At 44.7% G+C, this 26,393-nt stretch overlaps 1 protein-coding gene across 2 annotated transcripts in view; it reads right to left on the bottom strand.

Annotated features, from left to right (window-relative positions):
- The window catches only part of OSBPL10 (oxysterol binding protein like 10), a 380,443-nt gene that overhangs the window by 158,865 nt on the left and 195,185 nt on the right, over positions 1-26,393 (bottom strand). The window contains exon 4 of one of the 2 annotated variants that reach the window (XM_058290903.2): positions 18,342-18,533. The exons of the other annotated variant lie outside the window; for it this stretch is intronic. Within the exon in view, the coding sequence (XP_058146886.1) occupies positions 18,342-18,533 (192 nt within the window). The remainder of the gene's footprint in view (positions 1-18,341; positions 18,534-26,393) is intronic. 2 annotated transcript variants of the gene reach the window in all.

The raw sequence follows: 26,393 nt of genomic DNA, 5'->3' as shown, positions 1-26,393 counted from the left end.
AAAAAGTCTCTCCATGTTACATAAAAAAATTGAAACCATATAGTATTTGAAAACATAGGTAATTTAAAAAAATAATCCCAGAGTGGAAAAGAACCTTCACGATTATGATACAGAACTCCAAAGTTCTAAAGAGAAGATTAGTAATTTGACTCCATAAAAATCAAAATTTTCAACACAGCAAGAAACACCAAATCAAGAGACAACTGACAAAATATGAAAGGCTAATCTCCTTAGTTATATAAAGAATTCCTAGAAAAAGAACACATACTGAATAAAAATGAGCAAAGAAATAAATGGGTTTCAAAAAAGGAAATTCCAACAGTGCTAATAAATATAAAAAAATACTCAACTTCACTTAAAATAAAAGGTATTGGGGAGTGGATGAGGCTCAAGCGGTTGAGCACCTGCTTCCCACATGGCAGGACCTGGGTTCAGTTCCTGGTGCCTCCTAAAAAACTAAAAACAAACAACAAGCCAAACAAACAAAAACAACTCAGAGGAGCCAATGTGGCTCAGTGGTTGAGCACCGGTTTCCCACATATGAGGTCCCAGGTTCAACCTCCAGTGCCCAAAACAATAAAATTAAAAAGACATTTAAATTATGAGATACCATGTTTCCTCTAGTCAACTGGCAAATGTGGAAGTTTGACAACACAGTATGCCCACAAGGGTGTAAAGAAACTGGCACTCCTAAAACATCTTTCAAGGTGGTGTAAATGGTCCCATCAAGCAATTCTACAGCCAGTAGTGATCCTACAGTTCTACCCTTTTGTTAATTGATGGGTGGACACAAATATTCCCAATAGCATTGTTTGTAAGAGAAGAGAAATCGGAAGCCAAGCATATACAAGGATATAACCAAGTACATAATAATGCATATAAGAAACTACAGTTGGAATCTTTAAAAACAAGACTATCTTTAAAAAAAAAAAAAAAGTATAGCTGCCCCAGCATATCTCTAGCTGTCCACCTTGCCAGCCCCAATTCTCCCTGACACTGCCATCGAGGAAGACATTCCAGCGTTTTTTTGTTTGTTTTATCATTTACGTCCATAACGGGGCTAACACCGAGGAGGAGATGAGTTGGAAGAGTGTGTTTGCCTTCACAGGCCGCTGGGATACAAAGACACAAACTACAAGTATGAGGTGGCACTGCCTGGGATGGCCCTCGAGCTACACAACGGCATGCCCGAGCAGCTACTCACCCCCCGGCACGGCCCCGTCAGCGCCATGCCTCCTACAGCCTACTGGAGAGGAACGACGAGGCTGGGGAGGTTGAAGCCACCATCTGAGCTGCCCCCGTGCCTCTCAACCCACCATGAGACAGTTGGGCTAACAAGCAGTTCTCAAACAGGGCCCCGTGGAACCCCTTGGAGGTACCCTGGAACCCCAGGATTCCAGAAGGCCTCCTAGGGGACCCTCTCCTGTGTTTCCCAGCCAACACCCCATATCCAATTTGTTGATGGTACTTTTTGGTTCTTCTCTCGCGGTCTTCACCATCAAAATGAAAATGGGAGATGCCATAGCTTGGGTGCACCCAGACACACAAAATATATGTGCACGCTGATACATGCATGTGGTACGTGTACAGACACTCAAAAAGCTGGAACCGCAGTTGCCTTTGGTGAGTGTGGGAAGCGGAGAGAGGAGTCAGAGAAACTTTTGTCAACATGTCGCCATTACATGATAAACATCTAACAGCTCCACACTCAGCTTAACCTTCTAAATTTGGACCCACGTGCATTTATTAACAACTCAAAACTCTAATATGTCTAAAGAAAGAGTTAACATGGAAATTACCTCTGAACAAAGGCAAATATCTCCAAATCTCACATGGCCAAGTTCTAACAGATACAATCTGATGCCCAGTTAACTTCTCCACCTCCTCTGGACAGAGCAGAAGCTCCTGCCTCAGCGAGCCCTTCTTGCCCACATCCTACTTCTGGTCCTTGAATTATCTCCATCAATATATTCCAAGCACAAGAGGACTTGGCTCAATGGATAGGGCATCCATCTACCACATGGGAGGTCCGCGGTTCAAACCCCAGGCATCCTTGACCCGTGTGCAGCTGGCCCACGTGCAGTGCTGATGCATGCAAGGAGTGCCGTGCCATGCAGGGGTGTCCCTGCGTAGGGGAGCCCCACGCACAAGGAGTGTGCCCCATAAGGAGAGCCGCCCAGTGCAAAAAAAGTGCAGCCTGCCCAGGAATGGCGCCGCACACACGGGGAGCTGACACAGCAAGATGACGCAACAAAAAGAGACACAGATTTGAGGGGCTGCTGATAACAATGCAGGCGGACACAGAAGAACACAGAGCGAATGGACACAGAGAGCAGACAATTGGGGGGGAGGGCGGCAAAGGAGAGAGAAATAAATTTTAAAAAGTAAATCTTTAAGAAAAATAAACCCCTCTTCCAGCCGGTGCCTCAGCCTGGCACCTTCATTTCTCAGGTGGCAGCCGAGGTCCCAGGACTCGCTCAAGGGCCACACAGCAGCTCTTGGCCCAAGAAAGCAGCTCCACCCCTCGTGCGGTCTCCACCCAGCCCTGCCGCCCGCACCAGTCGTTCATTATCCGCACACGCAGGCAGAGTTCTTTTCCCCCTCTATAAAATGACACACGGGACGAATCAGACAAACATGACAAATAGGAGTCAAAGCTTCAACAACGGAAACTTTCTGTCGTCGCCTTAAACACCAACCACAACGTGGGAATCAGGCGTAGAATAAATCGCGATCGATGCTGTGCTCAGGTGCCGTGAGCTCTCTGCCAGCCCCCGTCCCTCTCTAGATGTGGAGGCTCCGTGGGGAGGAGGAGGCGACGAGCGGATGCTGCACGGCTTTGTGTGTCTGTGGTTAAGAGCGGGAAATCCAGGCTCACATTCCAGCAGGGTTACTTCCTGCCTGGATGAGGTTGAGCACCTGCCTCAGCCCCTCTGAACCTCAGTGTCCTCTTCTGTACAAGGAGAAAGGAACCTACTTCCCAGGGTAAGGATTCAGGAAGAGGGCTGTTAGCCTACAAGCGATGGGAGCTCTTTCAGGTACATGTGGATATTCTAAACCCTACTGCCAAGTGAAGAAGCATGGTCAAGCGTGAACCTGCTGGACACTGTCACCATTCAAGGCTTCGATCGCCTTGAGCCGGAATCTCTGTGACAGAGCCTAGTCCTGTCAGCTTCAAACACCGCTCACCTTACAGCAAGGTCAGGGGCGCAGCAGAGCCCCAGGGCACAGGCCACTCTCCCTCTGGGCCAAAGTCCCACTGCCCTGGACTGCCCAGAGGAACAGGCACCCCAGCAATGGGCAGCCCAGAGGGAGCCCCAGGCCAGGCCTTCCACACTGAAACACAAACCCAAGAGCTCACAGCACGTATGGGACAGCTCTTTGCACTACATGATCCACATGCAGTAAAAAAGAAAAGGGAAGATTTTCTGGTGCTATAGCATATAAGAACCTAGCTTCAATGACGTCCAAACCCTGGTAGCTACCGATCAAGAAAGGGATATGGGATAATTTAGGCTACAGCAATAATAGAAGACACACAAATGGTTTAGCTGGTAAATTAAAGATACCGCTAATTGCTACTTCTCCCATGGCGAGGCGTAGGGGGGACAAAGCGCCCCCCCCCTTCAGCCTGGACAGGCTCTGTGATGTCTCTGTGACCTATAAAGAAGGGCAGAAGGGATAGTGCAACCATTGCCTGGCCCAGGTTTTAAGAGCTTAGCAAATTCCACTTCCTGTCCAAGGCATGCTGGCTTTCAGAGGCCTGAGCTGCCACATAAGAAGTTGGACTATGGGAAGTAGATGTGGCTCAAGCAGTTGGGTGCCTGCCTACCACATGGGAGATCCCCGGTTCGGTTCCTGGTGCCTCCGAAAGAAGACGAGCAAGACAGCGAGCTGATACAACAAGATGATGCAATGAGGAGACACGATGAGATATACAACAAGCAGGGAGTGGAGGTGGCCCAAGTGATTAGGCCCCTCCCTCCCACATGGGAGGGCCCAGGTTTGGTTCCCGGTGCCTCCGAAAAATACAAGCAGACACAGAGAGCACACAACGAACATACAGCGAGTGCAAACGGCGAGGTGGAAGGAGAAATAAATAAATAAAACAAATATTTTTAAAAAAGAAAAGAAAGTCGGACTACTCCAAAGCGACCATGCTGAAGAGCCCACGTGAAGCGGTCCTGAGACCACACAAAGAGAGACGACAATGCCCTGCCAGCCCGGCAGCTGTCCTTGACATTAAAGTCACCCCACAGGGAGTCTGCAAAACCCGGCCTAAAATGGATGGCCCCTGAACAAAATGAACGATCGCTGTCATTTTAAGCGGCTGGATTTTGGGGTGTTTTGTTACACAGTTTAAAACTCTCGCTAACAGAAAAGTAGACACAAAAGATGTCACCCTTCTACAAGGAAGATCCAAGAACATTCTAATGAAAGCCATAATAAATGATTACGGTCCTGGCAGGGGGCAGAGAGGGGACGAGAGAAGGTGAGTAGCTACGGAAGCCACTGTTTTTAACTGGCAGCTTGATAATGTCCAGGTATTGAACGAGTGTGAGAAAGGTAAATAATCAGAACAGCCTGCTTCTGCTGAAAACAGCACAAGACGGCCAGGCCGTCAACGAGAAAGACGCTGCCTTATCCTAAAACACTAGGGGAGCCTCTGGGGGAGAAAACGCAACACCCTCTGCAGAAATCCCCAAAATAAGATCGCAAACTGGGGGTTGAGGGGAGCTTGAATGCCTCGGGATGAACTTGCCCGACTTCCCTCCTCACCCACTTACTCAACAGCCAAGTATTTTATTATCACAAGGATTTGGAGCCCTTCTAGGAGGGCTCCTTGTACTGGATTGCCACGGGAGGTTAAAGTCAGGCCGCACAGCTTGTGAGGTCCCAGAACCCACGGTGACATACAATCACTTGCCACTTTAGGTTCTTCCTGAATGCAAAGCGTCAAATGTGCCCCAAGCATGGATTTTTCTGAGAGGCAGAGAGAGATGTTCCCCAGTACGTGTCATTTTGCTCAGCAATATTCTAATCATAAAGGTGACGTTTGTGAGGCACAAATTCCATCTGCTCTGGACGGTGAATCGAGGGGCAACTCTGGCAGAGGTCGCAGTGGCTTGGGTGGAGGGACATCAGCCCCGACTGGCCTGACCTGCCGCTGAATTCCTGTTGGAATTACCTGCTGTCAGAACCAAGAAACCCCGTGTTAGTTTAAATGACCATCTAGGTGGTCAAGTCTTCAGACAAGAGGCAGAGACAGTCCACTTTGATCCCATGCCCCATGTCAGGGAGCTGTCCACTAACCAAGCGCTGTCTGCCTGGGGATGGGCAGGCTCCAACAGCTTTCCAGAAGATGCTCAGGGGACCTCAAGGGACGGACACATACCGTAAGACCCCAAGGGGAAATGAGCCTTTCCAGGATGCCACGGGGATGCCCACGGCCTCATACCACCGCTTAGGAGGCCAGCGTTTTGTGACCCGGCTGCTTACCCGCCACCTGCTGGCAGAGCTCCTAACTACTTCTCCACCGCGTGGCCTCTGCCCACAGCTCCACGTGTGGCTGTGTGAGCGTCCCAGTCACGCTCCACGTGGGGCAGGCCACGTCTTCCTAACCTAGTGGCCCTCCAGGGAGTAGTTCCTGCTTAAGACCCCCTCCCAGGCTGACGGCCACTCTACAGGAGGAGGCAGTGACCGCTGGTCTCATCAGCTACGGTCAGGGTGCTGGAGTCACACAGCACAAAGCTTGGTCAGCTGGTCAACTTAACGACACAAGCCCTTTTCTACTTGGATGCGTAGTGGCTGGGGTGGACGGCGCTTAGAGACCCCCCAGAAGCGGCGGGTGTCACTGGCAGGCACCCTTAGCCTGTCCTATCAGACTGAACAGGACTGACTCCTCCTCCTTTGCCAAGGACACAGTTGTTGGGGCTGAAAGGCCCGTGTTTTCAGGGAAGGGCAGACAGGACACGTCCACTCAGGGTATATGAGAAGAAGAGTGCACGCCTGGTTCAACTGGATCTCTGCTACAGCTGGGGATGTGGCTCCCCAAAAGGGGTAGGGGGGATATCTATGTTCAGGATACTCCTGTGGAACGTCCTCTCCCCCTACTCTGGGCAACCCAAGCTGACAAGCTAGGGGTTGGGGGGCAGGGGGGCTGGATTATAGCACCTTTTTTGATTTTCCATCTGTGGTGGTTTGAAGCTGTGTGGATACCCAGAAAAACATGTTCTTCAACTTAATCTTCTCCTGTGGGTATGAATCCATTGTAAGTAGGACCTTTGGAGGAGGCTACTTCAGTTGAGGTGTGGCCCATCTCAGTTAGGATGGCTCTTGTGCCTACTACTGGAGTCCTTTTATAAGCAAAAGGAAATTCAGACCAACAGATTAAAAAAGCCCCAGAGGGAGCAGCCAGAAGGAAAACATCAGCAGAACCCAGAAGAGAAGGAGTAGCCCAGGAAATGCTGCCATATGCTTTCCACGTGACGAGCTAAAGGCCAAGGATCACCAGCAGTCAGCCCCAGAACGCCACGGTCTTTGGGGAGAAAGCATCGCCTTGATTTGGGCTTTCTCTTTGCCTTAAAACTACGAGCTGATCACTTTCCATTGTTTAAGCCGAACCATTGCATGGGTATTTGCTTGGGCAGCTATTTTAGTTTGCTAAGCTGCTCAAAGAAGATACCATAAAATGGGCTGGCTTTGACAATGGGAACTGATGAGCTTACAAGCTCAGTTTTGAGGCCATGAGAACGTCCAAACCGAGGCATCCTCAAGACAACGCTTCCTTCCTGCACACCAGCTGCTGGTGAACCTGAAGTCCTCTATCACGTGGCAAGGCACATGGTGGTGGCATCTGCTGGTCTCTCCCTTCTTTTTCGGGTTTCTTGCTTCCATGGCTCACTCACACTCTTTCTGAATTTCATTGTCTTATAAAAGACTCCAGTAAGAGGATTAAGACCTGCCCTGGGCTGCACTTAAACTGAAGTAACCTACTCAGAAGGTCCTGTCTACAATAGGCTCACACCCACAGGAATGGATTCGCTTTAAGAATTTGCTTTTCTGGGATTCATACCATTCCAAACCACCAGAGAAGCCAAGGAAACTAAAACAGCATCTTTCAGGCATCAACTTGACATGCTGAGGGACTCGTTGATGATTTGCTTAAGCAGCTACTTCATGCTACACCCTGCGAGGTGCTCTTACTTCTATTCCACAGCAACTCAAGAAGCGAGCCGTGGTATTTCCACATCACGGAAAGGAAAGGAAAAGAAAGAAAGGCCCAGAGAGGTGAGATGACCTGCTCAAGGACTGGACTCGAGGTCACTGCTCTTCCTACTGAAAAGAGTTATTCTAGGGAATAAACGTATCAAGTCCTCACTGGGCCCTGCACCTGCAGGTCCAGTCCCTGCCAGGGATACAGAGAGCCATGCTCGTGGAGGTGGCTGTCTCCCCTGCTCCCAGCACAGGGGATGGCACCCAGTGTGTGATCTGGATGTTGGTGATCTGCAGGGGCTTTCGAGTGAAACTGCCCAGGCCAGAATCGACCCCTTATTACCTGGGGACCCTTTGGTGAAGGTCTTTTTGATGCATCAGCTTAGCTGGGCTATACAGTCCCCAGTTACTTAATCCAACACTGCTCTAGATGTTTCTGTGAAGGCGCTTTGTGGGTGTGATAAAGTTCATAATCAGCTGACTTTAGGTGAGGGAGATTATCTAGCTAACTGGGGTGGACCTGATTTAATTGAAAGGCCTTAAGAGCAGCACTGAGGTTTCCCTGGAAAAGAAGAAATTCTCCAGCACAGCAGCTTCAGTCCATGCCCAAGAGCTGCTGTCTGCCCTGCAGATTTCAGATCTGCCGAGCCAGCCCCCAAGTTGCAGAAGGCAATTCCTTGCAATAAATTTCTTAATATATATCTCTCATTGGTTCTATTTCTCTGATTGAACCCTGGTTGATACACCTCTCTTTGCCTTAACATCTTTATGCCTCAGTTTCCCTGTCTGTAAAAGAGAAACAATAATAATATCTACCCCATGGGATTGGTATGAAGATAACACCAGTGGAGCAGGAGACAGGAGGTCCATAGCAAGATCTCAACAGGCATGAAATAATATTGTTGTTCTTCATATATCAGCAGCTATTTTTCTTAACATGCTTTCTTTTTTTTCTTCTTCTTTATTTTTTAAAATGTTACATTAAAAAAATATGAGGTCCCCATATACACCCCACTCCTCCCACATCAACAACCTCTTTCATCATTGTGGCACATTCACTGCATTTGGCGACTACATTTTGGAGCACTGCTGCACCACAAGGACAGTGGTCTACATTGTAGTCTACTCTCCCCCTGTCCACCCAGTGGGCCATGGCAGGACACACAATGTCCTGCATCTGTCCCTGCAGCACCACCCAGGACAACTCCAAATCCTGACAATGCCTCCACATCATATCTCTTCTTCTCTCTCCCTACCATCAGCAGCTACTGTGGCCACTTTCTCCACATCACTATTACAATTTCTTCCCTTACTAATCGCAATAGTTTCCCAGGGATTACTACCAAGCACCAGCTGACGATGTAACTAGAAAAAGACCTTGAATAAAAGGGTCAACTCAGACCAGTAGAATATCTCATGCTACTTGTAATATCAGGTGTTAAAAATAGCTTTTTGACCTTGGATAAAATGGGGAAATGGAAAGGACAAATGAGTTTATATGGCTTTGAGTCTCCAAAAAAGAGTCGGAGGTCGTCAGAGGGGTAATGCTTATGCTTGCTTCAGCAGGGTCCCAGAGACAGCCAAAGTAGATACAACCCCAGGTACTGGTGCTCCTGAGGGCTACGGAGACCCACAGGTTCTACGGTCATAGCAGATGGCTCTGGAGTTCAGGGCCATGTCAGCTGGCTCTACTTTGGAATTTGTGTTCCTGAGTGTGATGGAGAAAGGTCAGATATGACCTTTCTACACATGCCTCTTCTATTACTTTTACCAGACCTGTGGATTGGCGCTGGGGTTGGTGTACACTCAGGAGACCTAGATCTCTGGACTGTCCATGTGACAGCCAGGCCCTGGGCCTCAGTAGCTATTTTTATTAGTGAGTCCCTGCCTCTGAGGAAAGAGCTTATAAACTAGTAGGGAGATTTAAAATACATATATACAGCAAAAAGAAATATTTCCTAGAAATGTAGAGAAGAAATGCTAACCAAACACTAAGTCAAACGGAGAGAAGAAACACCTAAGCATGCCTGGGACAGAGAAGCCAGTTGAAGTCTACACTACAAGACCCCCATGGCTTCTGCTGTGGGGACAGAACTCCCAGGAACAGGTGCCAGGGCGAATCAAATCTGCAGAGGAATCTGCAAAGGAATGTTTCCCAGTGGCTACCCTCCCCTATACTGGAAATCTCTTATTTATTTAAATTTTTACTGAGCATTGTGCTAGGGACTAAGAAATAAACAACCACCAAAAAATTTTTTTAAATCCCTCTAAACTGGGGGAGGGAATAGGTAGACAAAAAAAGAAGTAAATAAATACACACCTAATTTCAAAATGCAACCAACATAATCAAAGAAAAGAGGCTGGTGAGAATAAGCTGAGGGTCAGGGAGGACCCCTGTGCCTGCGAGCAGACAGCTGCAAGTGGGGAAAGGGGATTAGCCTTACAACCAGCTAGACCCAAGCCCAGTCTTCCAACAAAGCAAGGACTACATAAGGATGGTAAGCAACTCAAAAATTACTATTCCTCGTTTCCTGGGAGACCAGCCAGTTATCTCTCTGGTCCTGCCCTCAGCCACCTGCAGTCCCTCCACATCCCACACGGCCGTTGCTGCGAAGGGACTGACCACAGTAGGGTCTCCTTTGCCCGGTTCTGCTTTCGTTACTGTTCACCTGAAATGCTGCTGGTTGATCGCATAGTCCAGTGACTCTCAATCTGTGTTCTCAGAAGCTCCCCAGGGGCGTTCCAGGACCCCACAAATGTGCGTTTCAAATTTCCCAGACACAGAGGCTAAGAATGGATAGCAATTGTGGACACGAAGTCTCACTATTCCAACCGACTGACGCCGTCAACCATAAATGCCCGTTTTATCTTCTAGTGTAGATCTGTTCTGTGAAAACCCTATTTCTGGTCTGTTTTTTAGATATGAAGGATCTGTGTCGCATCTTTATTTGAAAACAACACTCTGTTGCTTTAAAAACATTTTGAAACCCCTGCTGGTAACTAACTCCACGTTACAGTTTTTAAAAACTGAAGTCTGAAGGGGAGTTATTTTGACAGGCAATAAATTACTACCAAAACTCTACACTAGAGTTACTTGTCTCCACTAATCCAAAAAGTGCACAGGAGAATGAATTTAGGACCTTTTAAAAAAAATAACCACCCTGTTTGCAAAAAGGATAAACACACTTCATATCCTAATTGCGGTCTCCTTGGTGATGGGACAGCTGGTACTCAGCGCTGCCAATTCTGATCGCCACCCTAAAATTGATCAGCCAAGGGAAGCGGATTTGGCTCATCGGATAGAGCACCCGCCTACCACATGGGAGGTTCAGGGTTCAAACCCAGGGCCTCCTTGACCCGTGTGGAGCTGGCTCATGCGCAGTGCTGATGCACACAAGGAGTGCCCTGCCACGCAGGGGTGTCCCGGCTTAGGGGAGCCCCACGCACAAGGAGTGCACCCCGTAAAAAGAGCTGCCCAGCGCGAAAGGAAGTGCAGCCTGCCCAGGAATGGTGCCGCCCACACAGAGAGCTGACACAGCAAGATGACGCAACAAAAAGAGACACAGACTCTGGGTGCTGCTGATAAGTATCCAAGCAGACACAGAAGAACACACAGCAAATGAACACAGAGAGCAGACAACTGGGGGGGGGGAAGGGGAGAGAAATATATTTAAAAAAATAAATCTTTAAATAAAATAAAATTGATCAGTGAAGTCAGAATCTGGAATCGTGTTTCCCGGGGGCTGGGGCGAGGGTGGGGAATGGGGAGCTAATCCGTAACTGGTAAGAGTTTCTTTTTGGGGTGGTGGAAACACTTCGCTACTGGTTGTCGGTGAAGGTAGCACAATTTGGTGAATGTAATCAACTAACTTGAGCTATATGTTTGAATTTGGTTAAAAGGGGAAATTTTTAGTTGTATATGTGTTACTAGAATAAAATTTTCTTAAGAAAACAATAATGCCATGTACCACAAACAGTGAACCCTAACGCAAACTATGGACTATAGTTTGTACAGTTATGATAATATTCCCTCATCAGTTGTAACAAACGAATGCACAAGGAGGGTAAGCAACAGGTAATTAAAATTCCTGCTTTCCCTCATCAACTTTACACTGGTACAAAATGTCATTAATAGGGAAAATGGTGGGTGTAAGCATAGGGGGTCTATGGGAACTCAATTTTTTGCCTGATTTTTCTGTAACCCTATAACTTCTCTAATTAAAAAAAAATATTTAAAAATTGACCAGCTAATAAAATTCAATGGTGTGATACATATGACTGTTACTGCTTCCATAGCAAAGGCTGGACATGAATCCCGACTTCTAACCAGGCATTCGCTGCATGCATGGGAACTAGGATCAAACCAAGTCATCCTGCAGACAGAGGAGAGAGTCTCTCCATTCATAAAGACGGCAACTTAACTAAAGGTCATTCACTGTGTATGTGCATTAAGGAAATACAACACTGCAATTACATAAGGAAACATAGGTAAATTCACATAGCTGAAACTACAAAAACACACTCCTCCTCTGCGTATTATACTTTGTGAAAGGTTGGCTTGAAACTGTCTTAAATTACACAGCCTCAATACAGATTATCTATCTAGCACAAAACCAGTGCAGCAAACAGTAAATCTTTAAAAAAAAAAAAGCAGTTGTAGAACACACAGCCCCATACATACACACAAATCCAGACACATCTTCCCGTGCCTGCACATGTACAGAACACTTCCTGCGTAGTTACTTGTGGGAAACAGTAACGAGGAATTAGGAACAGAAGGAAGATTTTCACTTTTCTCCTTCGTCCTTTTCTATACACACATATTAGTAAGAACAGGTATTAGGGCCGTATTTTTTCAGAAAGCATCACGCCTAACAAGAGTTTTATAGAAGTCGCACGGCACTTGTACCAACCTAACTGCCACCCGTTCAAACAAACATTAGCGCCTTAAAGCCAGTTATAAAGGGACTAAACGTCTAAAAGTTACGAGTGAATACCATCATTCGAATCATCCCAGGTCTAACAGCTGCAGGCTGAAATCGATTTCTGAGAATACATTAGATTCTAGCTGCGTGACAATCCAGTGACCACGTTCAGAGGCTCACAGGATCTCACTCTCCCACCCCAGTCGCAGAGTCACCAAGGTACACAGTCAAGTTCAAGTCCACCAGAGGCAGATTTGACCACGGGCGTACCTGACTCAACCCTCGACCACGCACCAGGCTTCCCCGTCTCACATCTGCTCCGTGGAGTTATGTGAGCGACCCTCGAATGCATCCACCTGCTGTTTCCAAAGGGCTTTAACTGGACAAGACAATGGGTCCTTTTGTCTGTTCAACGTGCCTAGGAATTGCATCAAAGGCTGGAAGATGCAAAGCTAACAGCATGTGGCCTTTAACGTGGAAGTCCAGTGTCTGGCACATAGTAGGTGCTCAGTAAAAACCTATGGAATTAATGGAGGAGTGAATGAGTAATTCACAGTCTAGCGCCAGCCAATAGTGCCAGCCACAAACTGAAGGCAGACATATGATTTTTTTTTCGGGTACTTGGAGTTGGGGACTGAGCCCCGGACCCCGATGGGGGAAGCTGGCACCCAACCACTGAGCCACGTCAGCCTCCCTCAGTTGGTTTTTTAGCTTGTTTTGTTTGTTGTTTGTTTTTTTTGTTTTTTCAGGAGACACCATGATCCAAACCCAGGACATCCCACATGGGAGGCGGGTGCTCAACTCTTCAAGCCACATCCACTCCCATACACATGATTTTAAATTTCCTAGAAGGCATACTTTAAAAAAATAGAAAGGAACAGGTGAAATTAATTTGAATATATTGCACTTAACAACATACAGAAAATACTATCATTTCCATCAGTCATCAGTATTTTAAAACATTATTAATGAGATACTTTTTTTTTTTTATACTAAGTGTTTGAAATCTAGTGTGTATTGTATACTCACAGCAATCTCAATTTGGGATACCACACACGAAGAGCTTATGAGCCCCACATAGCCAGGGGCTACCTCAGTAGAGAGCCAAGATTTTTCAGCATTGCAGAAAGTTCTTTGGGGCAGTACATCCTCAGCTGAGGGAGGCAGTAAGTGAGGGTGGAGATGAGGCAAGGCAGGTAGAGCAGACAGGCTACCGACGGCTTCCTTCCCCATGCCCGAGAGCTTGACCTTCATCTACAGACGGGGGGAATCAAGGTCATTTTTTAATATAGCAGAAAAGTAACATGATAAAATGCTTTTATTTAGGAAGGTAGCTTCCTGAAGATAGAATAAAACAGGAACTAAAAAGGAGAGTCTCTGGCGAAGGTAATCAAGAAAAGAGGTTGGATGAAAAGACATTTCTGTAGCAAAAGCCGGTGACAACCAGTAGTTTAAAAAACACAGGTCCACGGGCCAAGATCAGTCCATGAGGAAATCTCTTCCAGTCCAAGAGAACATATGAAAAACAAGGAAACTTCAGGATATTTTTCATAAAACTAAACCTACTTCACACAATTAACAGCGCTTTATTCTGAATTTATATTCCTATTTGGGGAGGCATTAAAATGCACTTTTATGAGACGGTGGGAACCTTAGGCAGTCACTGTGCCTCTAAAATGTCCTAACTGGGCATGATGAAAATTTGCAACCCAGTGGCACTCCAAAAATTCCGTTTTTAAATCTTAGTTTGCAAGTAAAATCCAAAATCCTTGGAACCGCTGTTTTGAACAATTTCTGGACGTTATGCAGATGCACATAGGATCCAATGTGTGCATATTATTCTATATTCTGATTTTCTTATTTATTTCTCAGATACATGTCCATGTAGTTACAATACTAACATGACTTTCACCTTAAAATTGCTAGGCAGCAATTTAGTATCGTAAATGTATTATTATTTGGTCATTTCCGTACATGTTGTTCTTGTATCTATTACTTTCTTCATATGAATAACATTATCCAAATTGGCTTTCTTCCTTCTATCCGCAACACCATGGGCTGTTTCCATTGCACTGAGTCCACAAGGAAGAGTTTGTGGGTCAATGACAATGCCCAGCTCTATTTCATGTTTAGTTCTTTAATCTCGCCAGATTAGAGCAATAAGACAACATACAGAGCTGCCAGCATTTCTTCACACCCTTGCCAATACCGAGCTTTAAAAGTGTCTGGTAATTTGGGAGACCGAATTGTTTTAATTTCCCTTTCTTGAATTGCCAGTGAGGGGATCTTGAAATGATACTGTGTCTTGAATTCCCATATTCATCTCACCTGGCCACTTTCTGAGGGTATCGACCTCTGGAGTAGCAATTCTTTATATTTTGGATGATAACCATTTAATCTTTTAAACTGTCCCATTATTTTCACCCCTGCCATGGCATTCCATTTAATATTTACTCTCTTGCCTTTGGCTGGGTTATTTGTCTTTTCTTCCGCAGATATTCCGGCACATCCGTCTTGTGTATAATGATTTCCTCCACTGCTTCAGTGGTCACAAGTTTATCTTCCCTCTACAGCTGGGATCAAAATGCTATTCTATTTTCCCTGGTTATTTCATAGATAAATACAGGGGGATCAAAAAGTAGAGACCTGGATACTCTGAAACTAATACACTTTTAAAACTGCAGAACTTGCCGGAACTAGCGGAATTTGCTGAGACAGTTCCCAAGTTGGACCTCTCCACATCATAAAATGCCAGATGTCACAAAACAGCCAACCCTCTCCAGTCAGGGAGAAGCCGGGCCTGAGATCTGAGAAGCAGAACCTTCAGCTCTTCCTCCGGAGGGGCTCAATTCTCCAAGGTTCCTCGGAAGCCGATGTTTACACATCTGTTCCAAGAGCCTCACTTAAAATTGCTTTTCAGCAAGAAAGGTCATCAATATACAAAAGCAAGAGACACTGGGCCCCAACAGTAAAATAAAATTTAAAAGTGAAAAAAAATAAAAAATAAAAAAAGGCTATGGAGATATTTCACCTAATTATTTTCCATATAATGAAACTCAGAGGAAATTTCAATAGTTGCCCTCACACAGAAAGATAAAGAATAAAAGTAGCATATATGTAATTGTTTATAAAGTTGAGATCATACTATATAATTTTTATATGTCTATAAATGCAACTTCGGTTTTTTAAAAAAACACTAAAAGGTTATCTGTGAAGAGGTAGGCTTATGGGCAATTTTTTGTTTTTCTATTTACAATAATTACTTGCATCCTATACTTTATATAATTATATATATAATAATATATAATGTTTATATATATATACACACAAAGAACATACATTAAAAAAACGACTTTATGGGAAGCGGACTTGGCCCAGTGGTCAGGGCGTCTGCCTACCACATGGGAGGTCCGCGTTTCAAACCCTGGGCCTCCTTGACCCGTGTGGAGCTGGCCCATGCGCAGTGCTGATGCGCACAAGGAGTGCCGTGCCACGCAGGGGTGTCCCCCGCATAGGGGAGTCCCACGTGCACGGAGCACTCCCCGTAAGGAGAGCCACCCAGCGCAAAAGAAAGTGCAGCCTGCCCAAGAATGGCACCACACACAGGGAGAGCTGACACAGCAAAATGACGCAACAAAAAGAAACACAGGTTCCTGTGCCACTGACAACAACAGAAGCAGACAAAGAAGAACACGCAGCAAACAGACACAGAGAACAGACAACTGGGGGGGCGGGGCGAGGGGGGGAAGGGGAGAGAAATAAATAAAATAAATAAATAAATAAATAATAATAATTTTTTAAAAACGGAGGTAGAAATCATTTTGAAGTGATATTGAATCAAATGTTACCAGGCATCAAGCTAAACACCTCAACTTTTATTTAGGCCACTGTTTACTGAAGATAAACCACCACCACCCCCCACTACTTTTTATAAGTACCAGGCCTACTACATCACTCAAAACAACAAGTCTAATGGGGATTCATTAAAAGAGTAAAAAGGAACTCTTGAAATACCATGAACTGTCAATTTGCCTTTTTTTATAGGTTCTAATTGCTAAAGTAATTGCAATAAAATCTGCAATGAGGTCTGCATAAAACTAAGATGATGGTATTCTGGTTAACTTTCTGTTTTAAAATCCTTATCTGTTAGATAAATCCTGAAGCACTTCCTGGCAATCATAAATTGATACAGTGTTTAAGACTGCTTTAAAATTCTCTAGCCAAAAAGAAGTGATTGGGGAAAATAGATGAAACAAGAAGAGAGAGTTGAAATCAGTGGAGTTGAGTGATAGGTACTGGGGTGCTATACTATTTTACTTTGTGTAGATTTGAAATTTTTCCATAATCCAGCTTTTTGAAAAGGTGCTGTGAAAAATGAAAATATATACATGTACACAATCATTCATCAGATCAAGCAAGTAATAAAATCAAGCTCATAGGCAAACTTTTTTTTTTTTTTTTTAAAGGTGACTATTTCAGAGAAGAGGTTGTGGCTCAACTGACAGAGAGTCCGCCTACCATACGGAAGGTCCAGGGTTCGATACCCAGGGCCTCCTGACCAGTGTGGAGCTGGCCCATGCGCAGTGCTGCCACATGCAAGGAGTGCCGTGTCACGCAGGGTGTCCCCCGCATAGGGTGGCTCCACAGGCAAGGAGTGCACCCCACAAGGAGAGCCACCCTGAGTGAAAAAAGCGCAGCCCACTCAGGAGTGGCGCCACAAGATGGCACGGAGAGCTGACGCAGCAAGATGACACAACAAAAAAGAGACACGGTTTCCCGGTGCCACATGATAAGAATACAAGTGGACACAGAAGAACACACAGCGAATGGACACAGAGAGCAGACAATGGGGAGGAAGGAGAGAGAAAAATAAAATAAATCTTTAAAAAACAAACCAAAAAAATGTTGACTATTTCAAAGTGAATATTCTACCTATAGTTTAAAATTTTAGAATTCAGCCCTGCACCTTTCTTTAATAGACAATTCATGTATTAGTAAATCTTATCAAGAAAAAATGTCTTTCACATGTATCTACAGATTTGATTCCAGAGATTTTAGATTTTCAGTCCTGAGCCAAAAATCAGACTAAGACCGTCAGCCAACAGAGCATTAACTAGACCTGGCCTGTGACATTTTAAATGTGAAATGAGACGCGTGCTGGAGCAGCAAAGCTCCTTCCTTGGAGTCCCGGTCACTCACCTGACACCTTTTCTAAGAGGACAGCAAGCTGGTGTGTGCACAAAGCAAATGCACGGCAAAATCACCGCAGCCCTCTCCAGAAGTTAGGTCACCGAGACCAACAGGACTGATTTTACATGTCTATTGCGGAAAAGAGCTGCAAACGGTGACAAAACATCAAGGATCTGGGATCCCCCAACTGCTGGCTTCCCAATGTATCAGCGCTAAAAATCCTGGTTGGCGGTGATGATAGCACAGCACTGTACATGAAACTAATGCCACCCAAGTGTACACTTACAAGTGGTTTCCATGGCAAATTTTATGGTATCTACGTTACCACCATAAAATTTTTCTGTTAAGTAAAACAACCCTACATCACATCCATAAGGCACTTCACCATTCAACGGCTTTAAAGCGCCTTGCCACGAGTGATCCTTGCGCCCACCGAGAGGCTGCTAGAGCCTGTGTTATTTCCAAGTTACAGATGCAGAAACTGAGGTTCGGAACTGGTAAAAGACTCACTCCTAAACAACAGCCTCTTCTGACTCGGAGGACAGCGCTCTTTTCACCACCCAGCGCTCCCCTTGGAGTACGTCTGGGCGGGTAAGGAGGAGATGAGCGCTTCAGAAAGAAAGCAAAGCGGGCCAGAAACAAGGGGAGGTCGGCATCCAGACACTTCGCAGTTATTTCCTGACCGTGCACCATTCTGTGCTGCCTGCTCTTTGCCATGGGCACAGAGATCTTGAGCGCACTTCCATTTACCTCCCCATTTTTGTGGGCTCGCTCACTACACTTTCTGAATCGAGACGAAGGTCTCTGACAACTTGCTTAACCTACGACACAGAAACGATTATTTTTTTTTTTAAACCACGTGGGACAGCCGTGGCCGCAGGGCTGGGACGTCGGCTGCGAGTCTTCTCTCTTCCTAAATCAAGATGGCACAAGGGGAGAGACGCCGGCAGAGCCGCGGTCACGCCCCCAACGCCCCTGGACCACTTGACCAGGGAGGAAAGCCAAGCCTACCTCTCTGACTTCGTGGAGCTGGCAGGAATACTGGCTCTTGGCTCTTCGGGCGGCGGCAGGCGACTTGTGATGCGTGACCGTGACAACACCGGGGGCCCCCGCGCCGAAGTGTCTCTGGCTACAGGGAGACGCAGAATTGGGCGTTCCGTGGGGGAGCAAAGTGAGGCTTCGGCTTCGCGAGCTTGGAGCACTCTAGAATAAGCAACAGGCGTCAACACTCAACAACGGACCTGTGGAACAGGGCCAAGGGGTGGGCTCCTCGGATCTGGGGCCTCTTAGTCTTCCCCCTTCCTCTGTTTGGAGGGGTGACGGCATGGGGGAGGTGCACCACGGCACGTCCAAATCCCATGACTACTCAACATTCGGAAGACCTTACCCGGGTCAGCTAACAGGGAGGTGGGGATAGATGCTCAACCATCACACCAGGGAACCGAGAGTCTACAACTGCAAGCAGGAGAATCCCATCCATCAGCCACAAGGGATCTAAGCCCCCTCTCGAGTTAGAGGTGGAGTGGGACATCACCATCCCAGGGTCTAAGGATGGAGGAATAAAATATGGATTAGAGTGGACTTACTGGTATTCTACTATAGAATTACTGTGACTCTAGCAATGGAAGAAACTGTATCATTGATGTGGAGACAGTGGCCACAGGAGTTGCTGAGGGCAGGGAGAGGGAAGAAGAGGTGTGATGTGGGGGCATTTTCAGAACTTGGAGTTGTCCTGAATGATGTTGCAGGGACAGACGCAGGACATTATATATCCTGTCATAAGCCACTGAATGGACTGAGGGAGAGAGTAAACTACAATGTAAACTATAATCCATGCGGTGCAGCAGTGCTCCAAAATGTATTCACCAAATGCAGTGAATGGGCCACAATGATGAAAGAGGTTGTTGATGTGGGAGGAGTGGGGGTGTGGGGTGTGGGGTATATGGGAACCACTTATATTTTTTACTGTAACATTTTTTGTGATCTACGTATCTTCAAATGAAAGAAAATTTCCTATAAAAAAATAAAAAAAGTAAAAAAAAAAAGACCATTTCTATTAACTCTCCATCTTGTCTCATCTCCAGTTGTGTCTCTCCAAACACATGACCTACGTTATGGATGTGAAGACCTACTCAGCGCCGTTCTCCACCCCACTCCCCCCCCCAAACACCACAGCCTCTCAGGACCTATGCCTCTTGGCATGCTCACTCTTTCTAGAATGCCCTGCCCCTCCTGGCTGACACTCCTATTGCATCTTCAAGACACAGCTCGGTTGTCCCCTGCTCTGTGACGCATCTCCCCCTGCTCTTATTCCACAGCACTGAGACTACATCCATTGTCCAGCGGCTTTCTCAAGAGATTCTTCTGTACTCATTTTTCCATCCCCACATCCCACTACATAATAACTTTTTGACTTATTAAGTGCTTAGTAAATGAAGCCTCATGAATGTGAATGAACTAAATTACCTGCCAGTTAACCCTAATTTGCTAATTCAGTGAAAATGGAGTGCTTTTCATCCTATAAATATATAATCCATATCATGTAGTATATGGCATCTTAACTCAGTAGAGATGAATTTTTCAATAAATGGAATTGGGATCACTGGGCAGCCATCTGAAAAACAAGGTTGGAGTCGTTCCTCAGATCATAGACCCCAAATGGATCAAAAAGAGCAGGGAAGGCCCCATGCTTCAAAGTTCAAAAGCCATAAAAGAAAACGGGATTACCTAAGAACTGAAAACATCTGCAAAGTAAACAAAAACAATCCCACTATCGCTACCCCCGAGGACTGATTAAAAAGACTAGGAAAAATATTTGCAACTTGCTTCACAGACCCAGAACTAATTCTCCTAATTCGTATTTTAGGAATATATATATTTTTTGGAATTGAGGATGGAGATGAGCAGCAAACTGTCACAAAAATGAGCAAGGATATAAACAGTCCACAGAAAAGAAATATAAGTGGCCCCTAGCCATAGGAAAAGATGTTCAACTGTACTCACACGTTAAATGCAAATTAAAACTGCATCTATGTACTATGGGCAAAACTCAAAAGGTTGACCAGATCATCTGCTGGCAGAGCCACGGAGTAACAGGCATGGTGGGGTATGAGGTGGCAAAACTCCTGAGGAAGGTAAATGGCAGTGCCTGTGGCAGTAACAGGTGCACCTCCCCACGATGCACGCCCAGTGCCTGGACTCCACCATCCACCTGCGCCCAGATGAAACGGCACGTCCACGGTGACTCACCGCAGCAGGGAGTTGAATGGCAAAGCACTGGAAACAGTCCAAATGCCCATTAGAGTTGGATGGGTTAAATAACTTAGGGTACAATGATATAATGGAATACCACTAAGCTGTAAAAATAAAGAATAAGATCCACTCTGGATCTGGAAAAATCTCTACAGATCAAAGAACAAGGTGCAGAACCATTGTACAATACGAAAGGTTCTGCGTGAAAATGTGGAAAATAAGTATTTTTCTTAGCATTTGTTTAAAACTGCACAGAAAGGATCGACATAAAACTAACAACTTGATTACCTATTTGTGGACAAACAGGGAATGAGAAGAAAGAAACAGGGAAAGAGATGTTGCATGGCTTAGCTTTTTATATTCATTCATTTTGAACCACCCGGAAGTATTATCTATTAAAAAATATTTTCTAAGCCTGTGAAACATTTACATTCCAATGGCTCCTATACTTGATTTCAGTTTTAGATTCCAGCTTTATGATATGTTGGAATTATACCAGTTCCTGCAGTTCAATGATCAACTATTTAGTAAACATCCACTACGTGCCCAGTAGAATATCTGCTATGAGGTGTCACGTGAAACCAAAGATACATTGGGAAGCAGATTTGGCTCAACTGATTGAGCATCCACCTACCACATGGGAGGTCCAGGGTTCAAACCCAGGGCCTCCTGACCCATGTGGAGCTGGCCCATGCACAGTGCTGATGCGCGCAAGGAGTGCTGTGCCACGCAGGGGTGTCCCCCGCATAGGGGAGCCCCATGCACAAAGATTGTGCCCCGCAAGGAGAGCCGCCCCATGCGAAAAAAGCACAGCCTGCCCAGGAGTGGCGCCGCACACACAGAGAGCTGACACAGCAAGATGACGCAACAAAAGAGACACGGATTCCTGGTGCCACTGACAAGGATACAAGTGGACACAGAAGAACATACAGCAGATGGACACAGAGAGCAGACAATGGCAGGGAGGGGAGAGAAATTTAAAAAAAAAAAAGTGCATGAGATAGTTCCTCACCACGGATGTTTGTAATTCTGCTGGTGATGTAAGAACCACACACACTCAAAGAGGAAGACGGTGCACAAGGGGTGCTAACTTGGGAATAAAGCCAGAACTTGCCAAAGGCGTGAGAAAAATCGACAAAAGCTGAACTCATCACAGGAGGATATTCTGGGGGTAAAGGACTTGAAGCCTGAGTAGGATTTGGGAAGAAGAAACATAAGGCAGCAGGATACACAGCAACTCAGCTCAAACATTAAAAGCAGGGCGTTCAAACCCCTCAGCAGGCAGTTCCAGGAAGATGGCATCGGAGCAGGCAGGCAGGGCTCAGCTCTCACAAAAACAACAGAGAAGGGGCCAGAGGCTGTCCAGGGGACCTGCTGTGGGGGTCCACAGACCAGGACAGTGCTACAGAACCCCAGGAGGGTGAGGGCGAGAGAGATCAAGAAGCCAAAACAACACATCTGAGTTGCTAAACCCCGTGGCAGCCAGGATGGGCTCCCCTCACCTCAAGACGTTAAGCCAGGATAAAAGCCCTGGCGCACTGCAGCCGACAGAGAGAGGAACACACGGCTTCCTCCCTGTTGGCTGTTACAAGGGAAAAGGGAAGGAGAGGTGGGGGGCTTCTCTTCAGTGAATTCAGCCAGCAGAGCCTGCTCTGAGTCTCAGCTCTGGCCAGACCAAAACACAGGAAAGTGGACAGTGAAAGAAACACCTCTGTGGAAAGGTGCGCCAAGGTGCGCCCTCTGCTGGCCAATCTGGAAATTGCCCAGAGAAAAACTACTCATCTCTCATAACTCAAACTCCTAGGAGAAAATCTGCACCCCATTATTGAGTCCCTGGCCCAATTTGGTAACTAAAGCTGGGCAGTTTTAAAGACTTGGAATAAGTTGAACTAAATATCAAAGAATAGCTGTGAAAGGAAAAAAAAACAGGTAAAAGAGAAAAATTGGCCATTAGAGTAAATTTACCAACATATTCAGATGACTAGACATCAGCAAAAAATTACAAGCCATACTAGGAAACAAGAAGAGATGACCCAGCCAAAGGAACAAACCAAAAATCCTGATGAGATACAGGATTTAAGAAAATAAATCAATGACAATCACACAAATCTCCTAAATCAATTCAAAAAATTGAAAGAGAATATGACTAAAGAGATAAAGGACATTAAGAAGACAATGGGTAAGCAGAAAAAAACAATTTGAAAAACTGCAAAGAAAAGTAACAGACATTATGGCAATGAAAGACACAATGGATGAGATTAAAAATATATAATAGTAGAGGGGAGAAAATGTAGCTCAAGTGGTTGAGTACCTGCCTCCCACATGGGGGGGGGGGTCCCAGGTTCACTTCCCCATGCCTCTTGGAAAAAAAGAAACAAAGAAAACCAACTCAGAGGAGCCAGTGTGGCTCAGTGGTTGAGCACTAGCTTCTCACATATGAGGTCACGGGTTCAGCCCCTGGTACCTCAAAAAAAAAAAAATTAGAGGCACACGAGAGCAGATGTGAATTGCTCAAAGACAGAATTAGTGATTTCAAATACAGAACATCCAAACTGGAAAAGACAGGAGAACAGAAATAAGAGAATGGAAAAAATGGAATAGCATATCACAGAATTGAATAACAACACGAAACACACAAACAAATGTGTTACTGATGTCCCAGAAGAAGAGAATGGAAAGGGGGCAGAAAGAATAAATGAGGAAATAATGACTGAAAATTTCCCAAGCCTTATGAAAGACAAAAATATCAATACCGAAGAAGGAGAAAACACCCCAAACAGAATAAATCTGAATATTCCTACCCTGAGACTCCTACAATTCAGAATGACAAACATCAGAGATAAAGTACTGAAAGAGAAAAACTGTCAGCCAAGAATTCTGTATCTGGTAAAACTGCCCTTCAAAAATGAAGGAGAGTTCACAGTCTTCATAGACAAACAAAAACTGATAGAATATGTTACCAAAAGACCAGAAGTACAAGGGATACTAAAGAGAGTGCTGTAGCCTGAAAGGAAAAAAAAAAAAAAGGGCAAGAGACTTATAGAAATAAAGATCATTAGCAAGGGTAAATTAAAGGCAAAAAGATAATAGCAAGCTATGACAACACAAAGCCAAGCACGAAATGAAGTAATGCCTTTATAGTAATAACATTGAATGTTAACTTGAACTTCCCAATCAAAAGACATAGACTAACAGAATCGATTTTTAAAAGGTAAGCTATCTATATGCTGTCTACAATAAACTCACATCAGACATTAGGACCCAACCAGGTTGAAAGTGAAAGGCTGGAAAAAGATAACCCATGCAAACAGTAACCAAAACAGAGCTGGAGTAGCAATATTAATACTGGATAAAATAGATTTTAAATGCAAAACTAGGGGAGCAGACTTGGCCCAGTGGTTAGGGCGTCCGTCTACCACATGGGAGGTCCACGGTTCAAACCCCGGGCCTCCTTGACCCGTGTGGAGCTGGCCCATGCACAGTGCTGATGCACGCAGGGAGTGCCCTGCCACACGGGGGGGGGGGGGGGGGTGTCCCCCGCATAGGGGAGGCCTCATGCGCAAGGAGTGCACCCCGTAAGGAGAGCTGCCCAGCGCGAAAGAAAGTTCAGCCTGCCCTAGAAAGGCACTGCACACACGGAGAGCTGACACAACAAGATGACGCAACAAAAAGAAACACAGATTCCCGTGCCACTGACAACAACAGATAAGGATAGAAGCGGTCACATAAGAACACGCAGCAAATAGACACAGAGAGCAGACAACTGTGGGGGGTGTGGGGAAGGGGAGAGAAAAATTAAATTAAATTTTTTTAAAATGCAAAATTATTATAAGGGATGAAGAAGGTCATTATATATTAGTAAAAGAGGCAATTCACCAAGAAGAAACAACTATAATAAATATTTATGCACCTAACCTGAGTGCCCCAAGGTACAGGAGGCACACACTGGCAAAACTGAAGGGAGAAACAGATGTTTCTACAATAAGAGTTGGAGACTTCAATATACCACTCTCAGTATTGGACAGAACAACTGGACAGAGGATAAAGAAAAGGAGAGTTTGAATAATATAATAAATGAACTAGACCTAATAGATATCCATAGAGTCTTAAAACCTAAAACATCAGTACATACATTCTTTTCAAGTGCTCATGGATTCTTCTCCAGGATAGACCATACATTGGGTTACAAGACAAGAGTCAATAAATTTTAGAAGATTGAAATTACATAAAACTTTCTCTGATTATAATGGAATGAAGATAGAAATAAATAACGGATGGAAAAAGGGAAAATTCATAAATATACGGACATTAAGCAACACACTTAAATAATCAGTGGGTCAAAGAAGAAATTGCAAGAATATTCAGCAAATTCTTGAAATGAAAATGAGAACATAACATATCAAAACCTATAGGACACCACAAAGGCAGTGCTGAGAGGGAAATTTATAGCCCTCAATATTTACGTTAAAAAAAAAGAAAGAGTTAAAAGAGAAGACCTAACTGCACACCTGGAGAAACTAGAAAAACAACAGCAAAGTAATCCCAAACCAAGATGAAGGAAAGAAATAGTAACGATCAGAGCAGAAATAAATGAAATTGAGAATAAAAAAAAAAAAATCAACAAAACCAAAAGTTGGTTCTTTGAGAAGATCGACAAAATCAACAAACCCTTAACTAGACTGACAAAGAAAAAAAGAGAGAAGACACAAATAAATAAAATCAGAAAAGAGAGGGGACATTGCCACTGACCCCATAGAAATAAAAGAGATCAGAAGCAAATAGTATAAACAACCGTATGCCAAAAAACTCAACAATGTAGGCAAGATGGACAAATACCATCTTGCCACCTACACTGACAGAAGAAATAGAAGACCTCAACAAATCAATCACAAGTGAAGAGATCGAAACAGTCATCAAACACCTCTCAAAGATGAAAAGCCCAGGACCAGATGGCTACACAGGTAAATTCTACCAATCGTTCAAAGATGATCTAATACCAATCTTGCTCAAACCCTTCCAAAAAATTGAACAGGAAAGAATGCTACCAAATTCATTCTATGAAGTCAACAGCACCTAATACCAAAACCAGATAAAAAAACTATGAAAAGAAAATTACAGACCAATATCCCTGATGAATATAGATGCAAAAATCCTCAACAAAATAGTTGCAAACTGAATCCAAAAGTACATTAAAAGAATTATACACCACAACCAAGTGGATTTTACCCCACGTAGGCAAGGGTGGTTCAACACGAGAAAATCAATTTGTGTAATAAACCACATTGATAAACTGAAGAAGAAAAATCACACGAGCCTCTTGATTGGTGCAGAAAAGGCTTTGACAAAATACAGCACCCTTTCTTGATAAAAACAATCCATAAAATAGGAATAGGAGGAAGCTTTCTTAATATAGTAAAGTGTACATATATACAACACCTACAGTTAGCATTCTACTCAATGGTAAAAGACTGAAAACTGAGATCAGGAACAAGATAAGGATGCCCACTGTCAGTACTGTTATACAATATTGTGTTATAAGTTCTGGCTAGAGAATTTAAGCAGGAAAAAGAAATAAAAGGCACCCAAATAAGAAAAGAAGTAAAACTTAAAGTATTCACTGGTAATATGATCCTATACCTAGAAAATTCTGAAAAAACCACAACAAAGCTACTAGAATAGATGAGGTCAGCAAAATGGTGGGATACAAGATAAATACATAAAAATTGGTAGCATTTCTTTATACTATTGATGAACAAACTGAGAAGGAAATCAGAAAAAAAATCCTTTCATAGACTAAAAGAGTAAAAGAAT

This window comes from Dasypus novemcinctus, chromosome 31, assembly GCF_030445035.2.
Source record: "Dasypus novemcinctus isolate mDasNov1 chromosome 31, mDasNov1.1.hap2, whole genome shotgun sequence".
Classification (NCBI taxonomy): Eukaryota; Metazoa; Chordata; class Mammalia; order Cingulata; family Dasypodidae; genus Dasypus; species Dasypus novemcinctus.
Note: the sequence above shows the minus strand (reverse complement) of the source record. Positions and strands in the feature narration are given on the sequence as shown.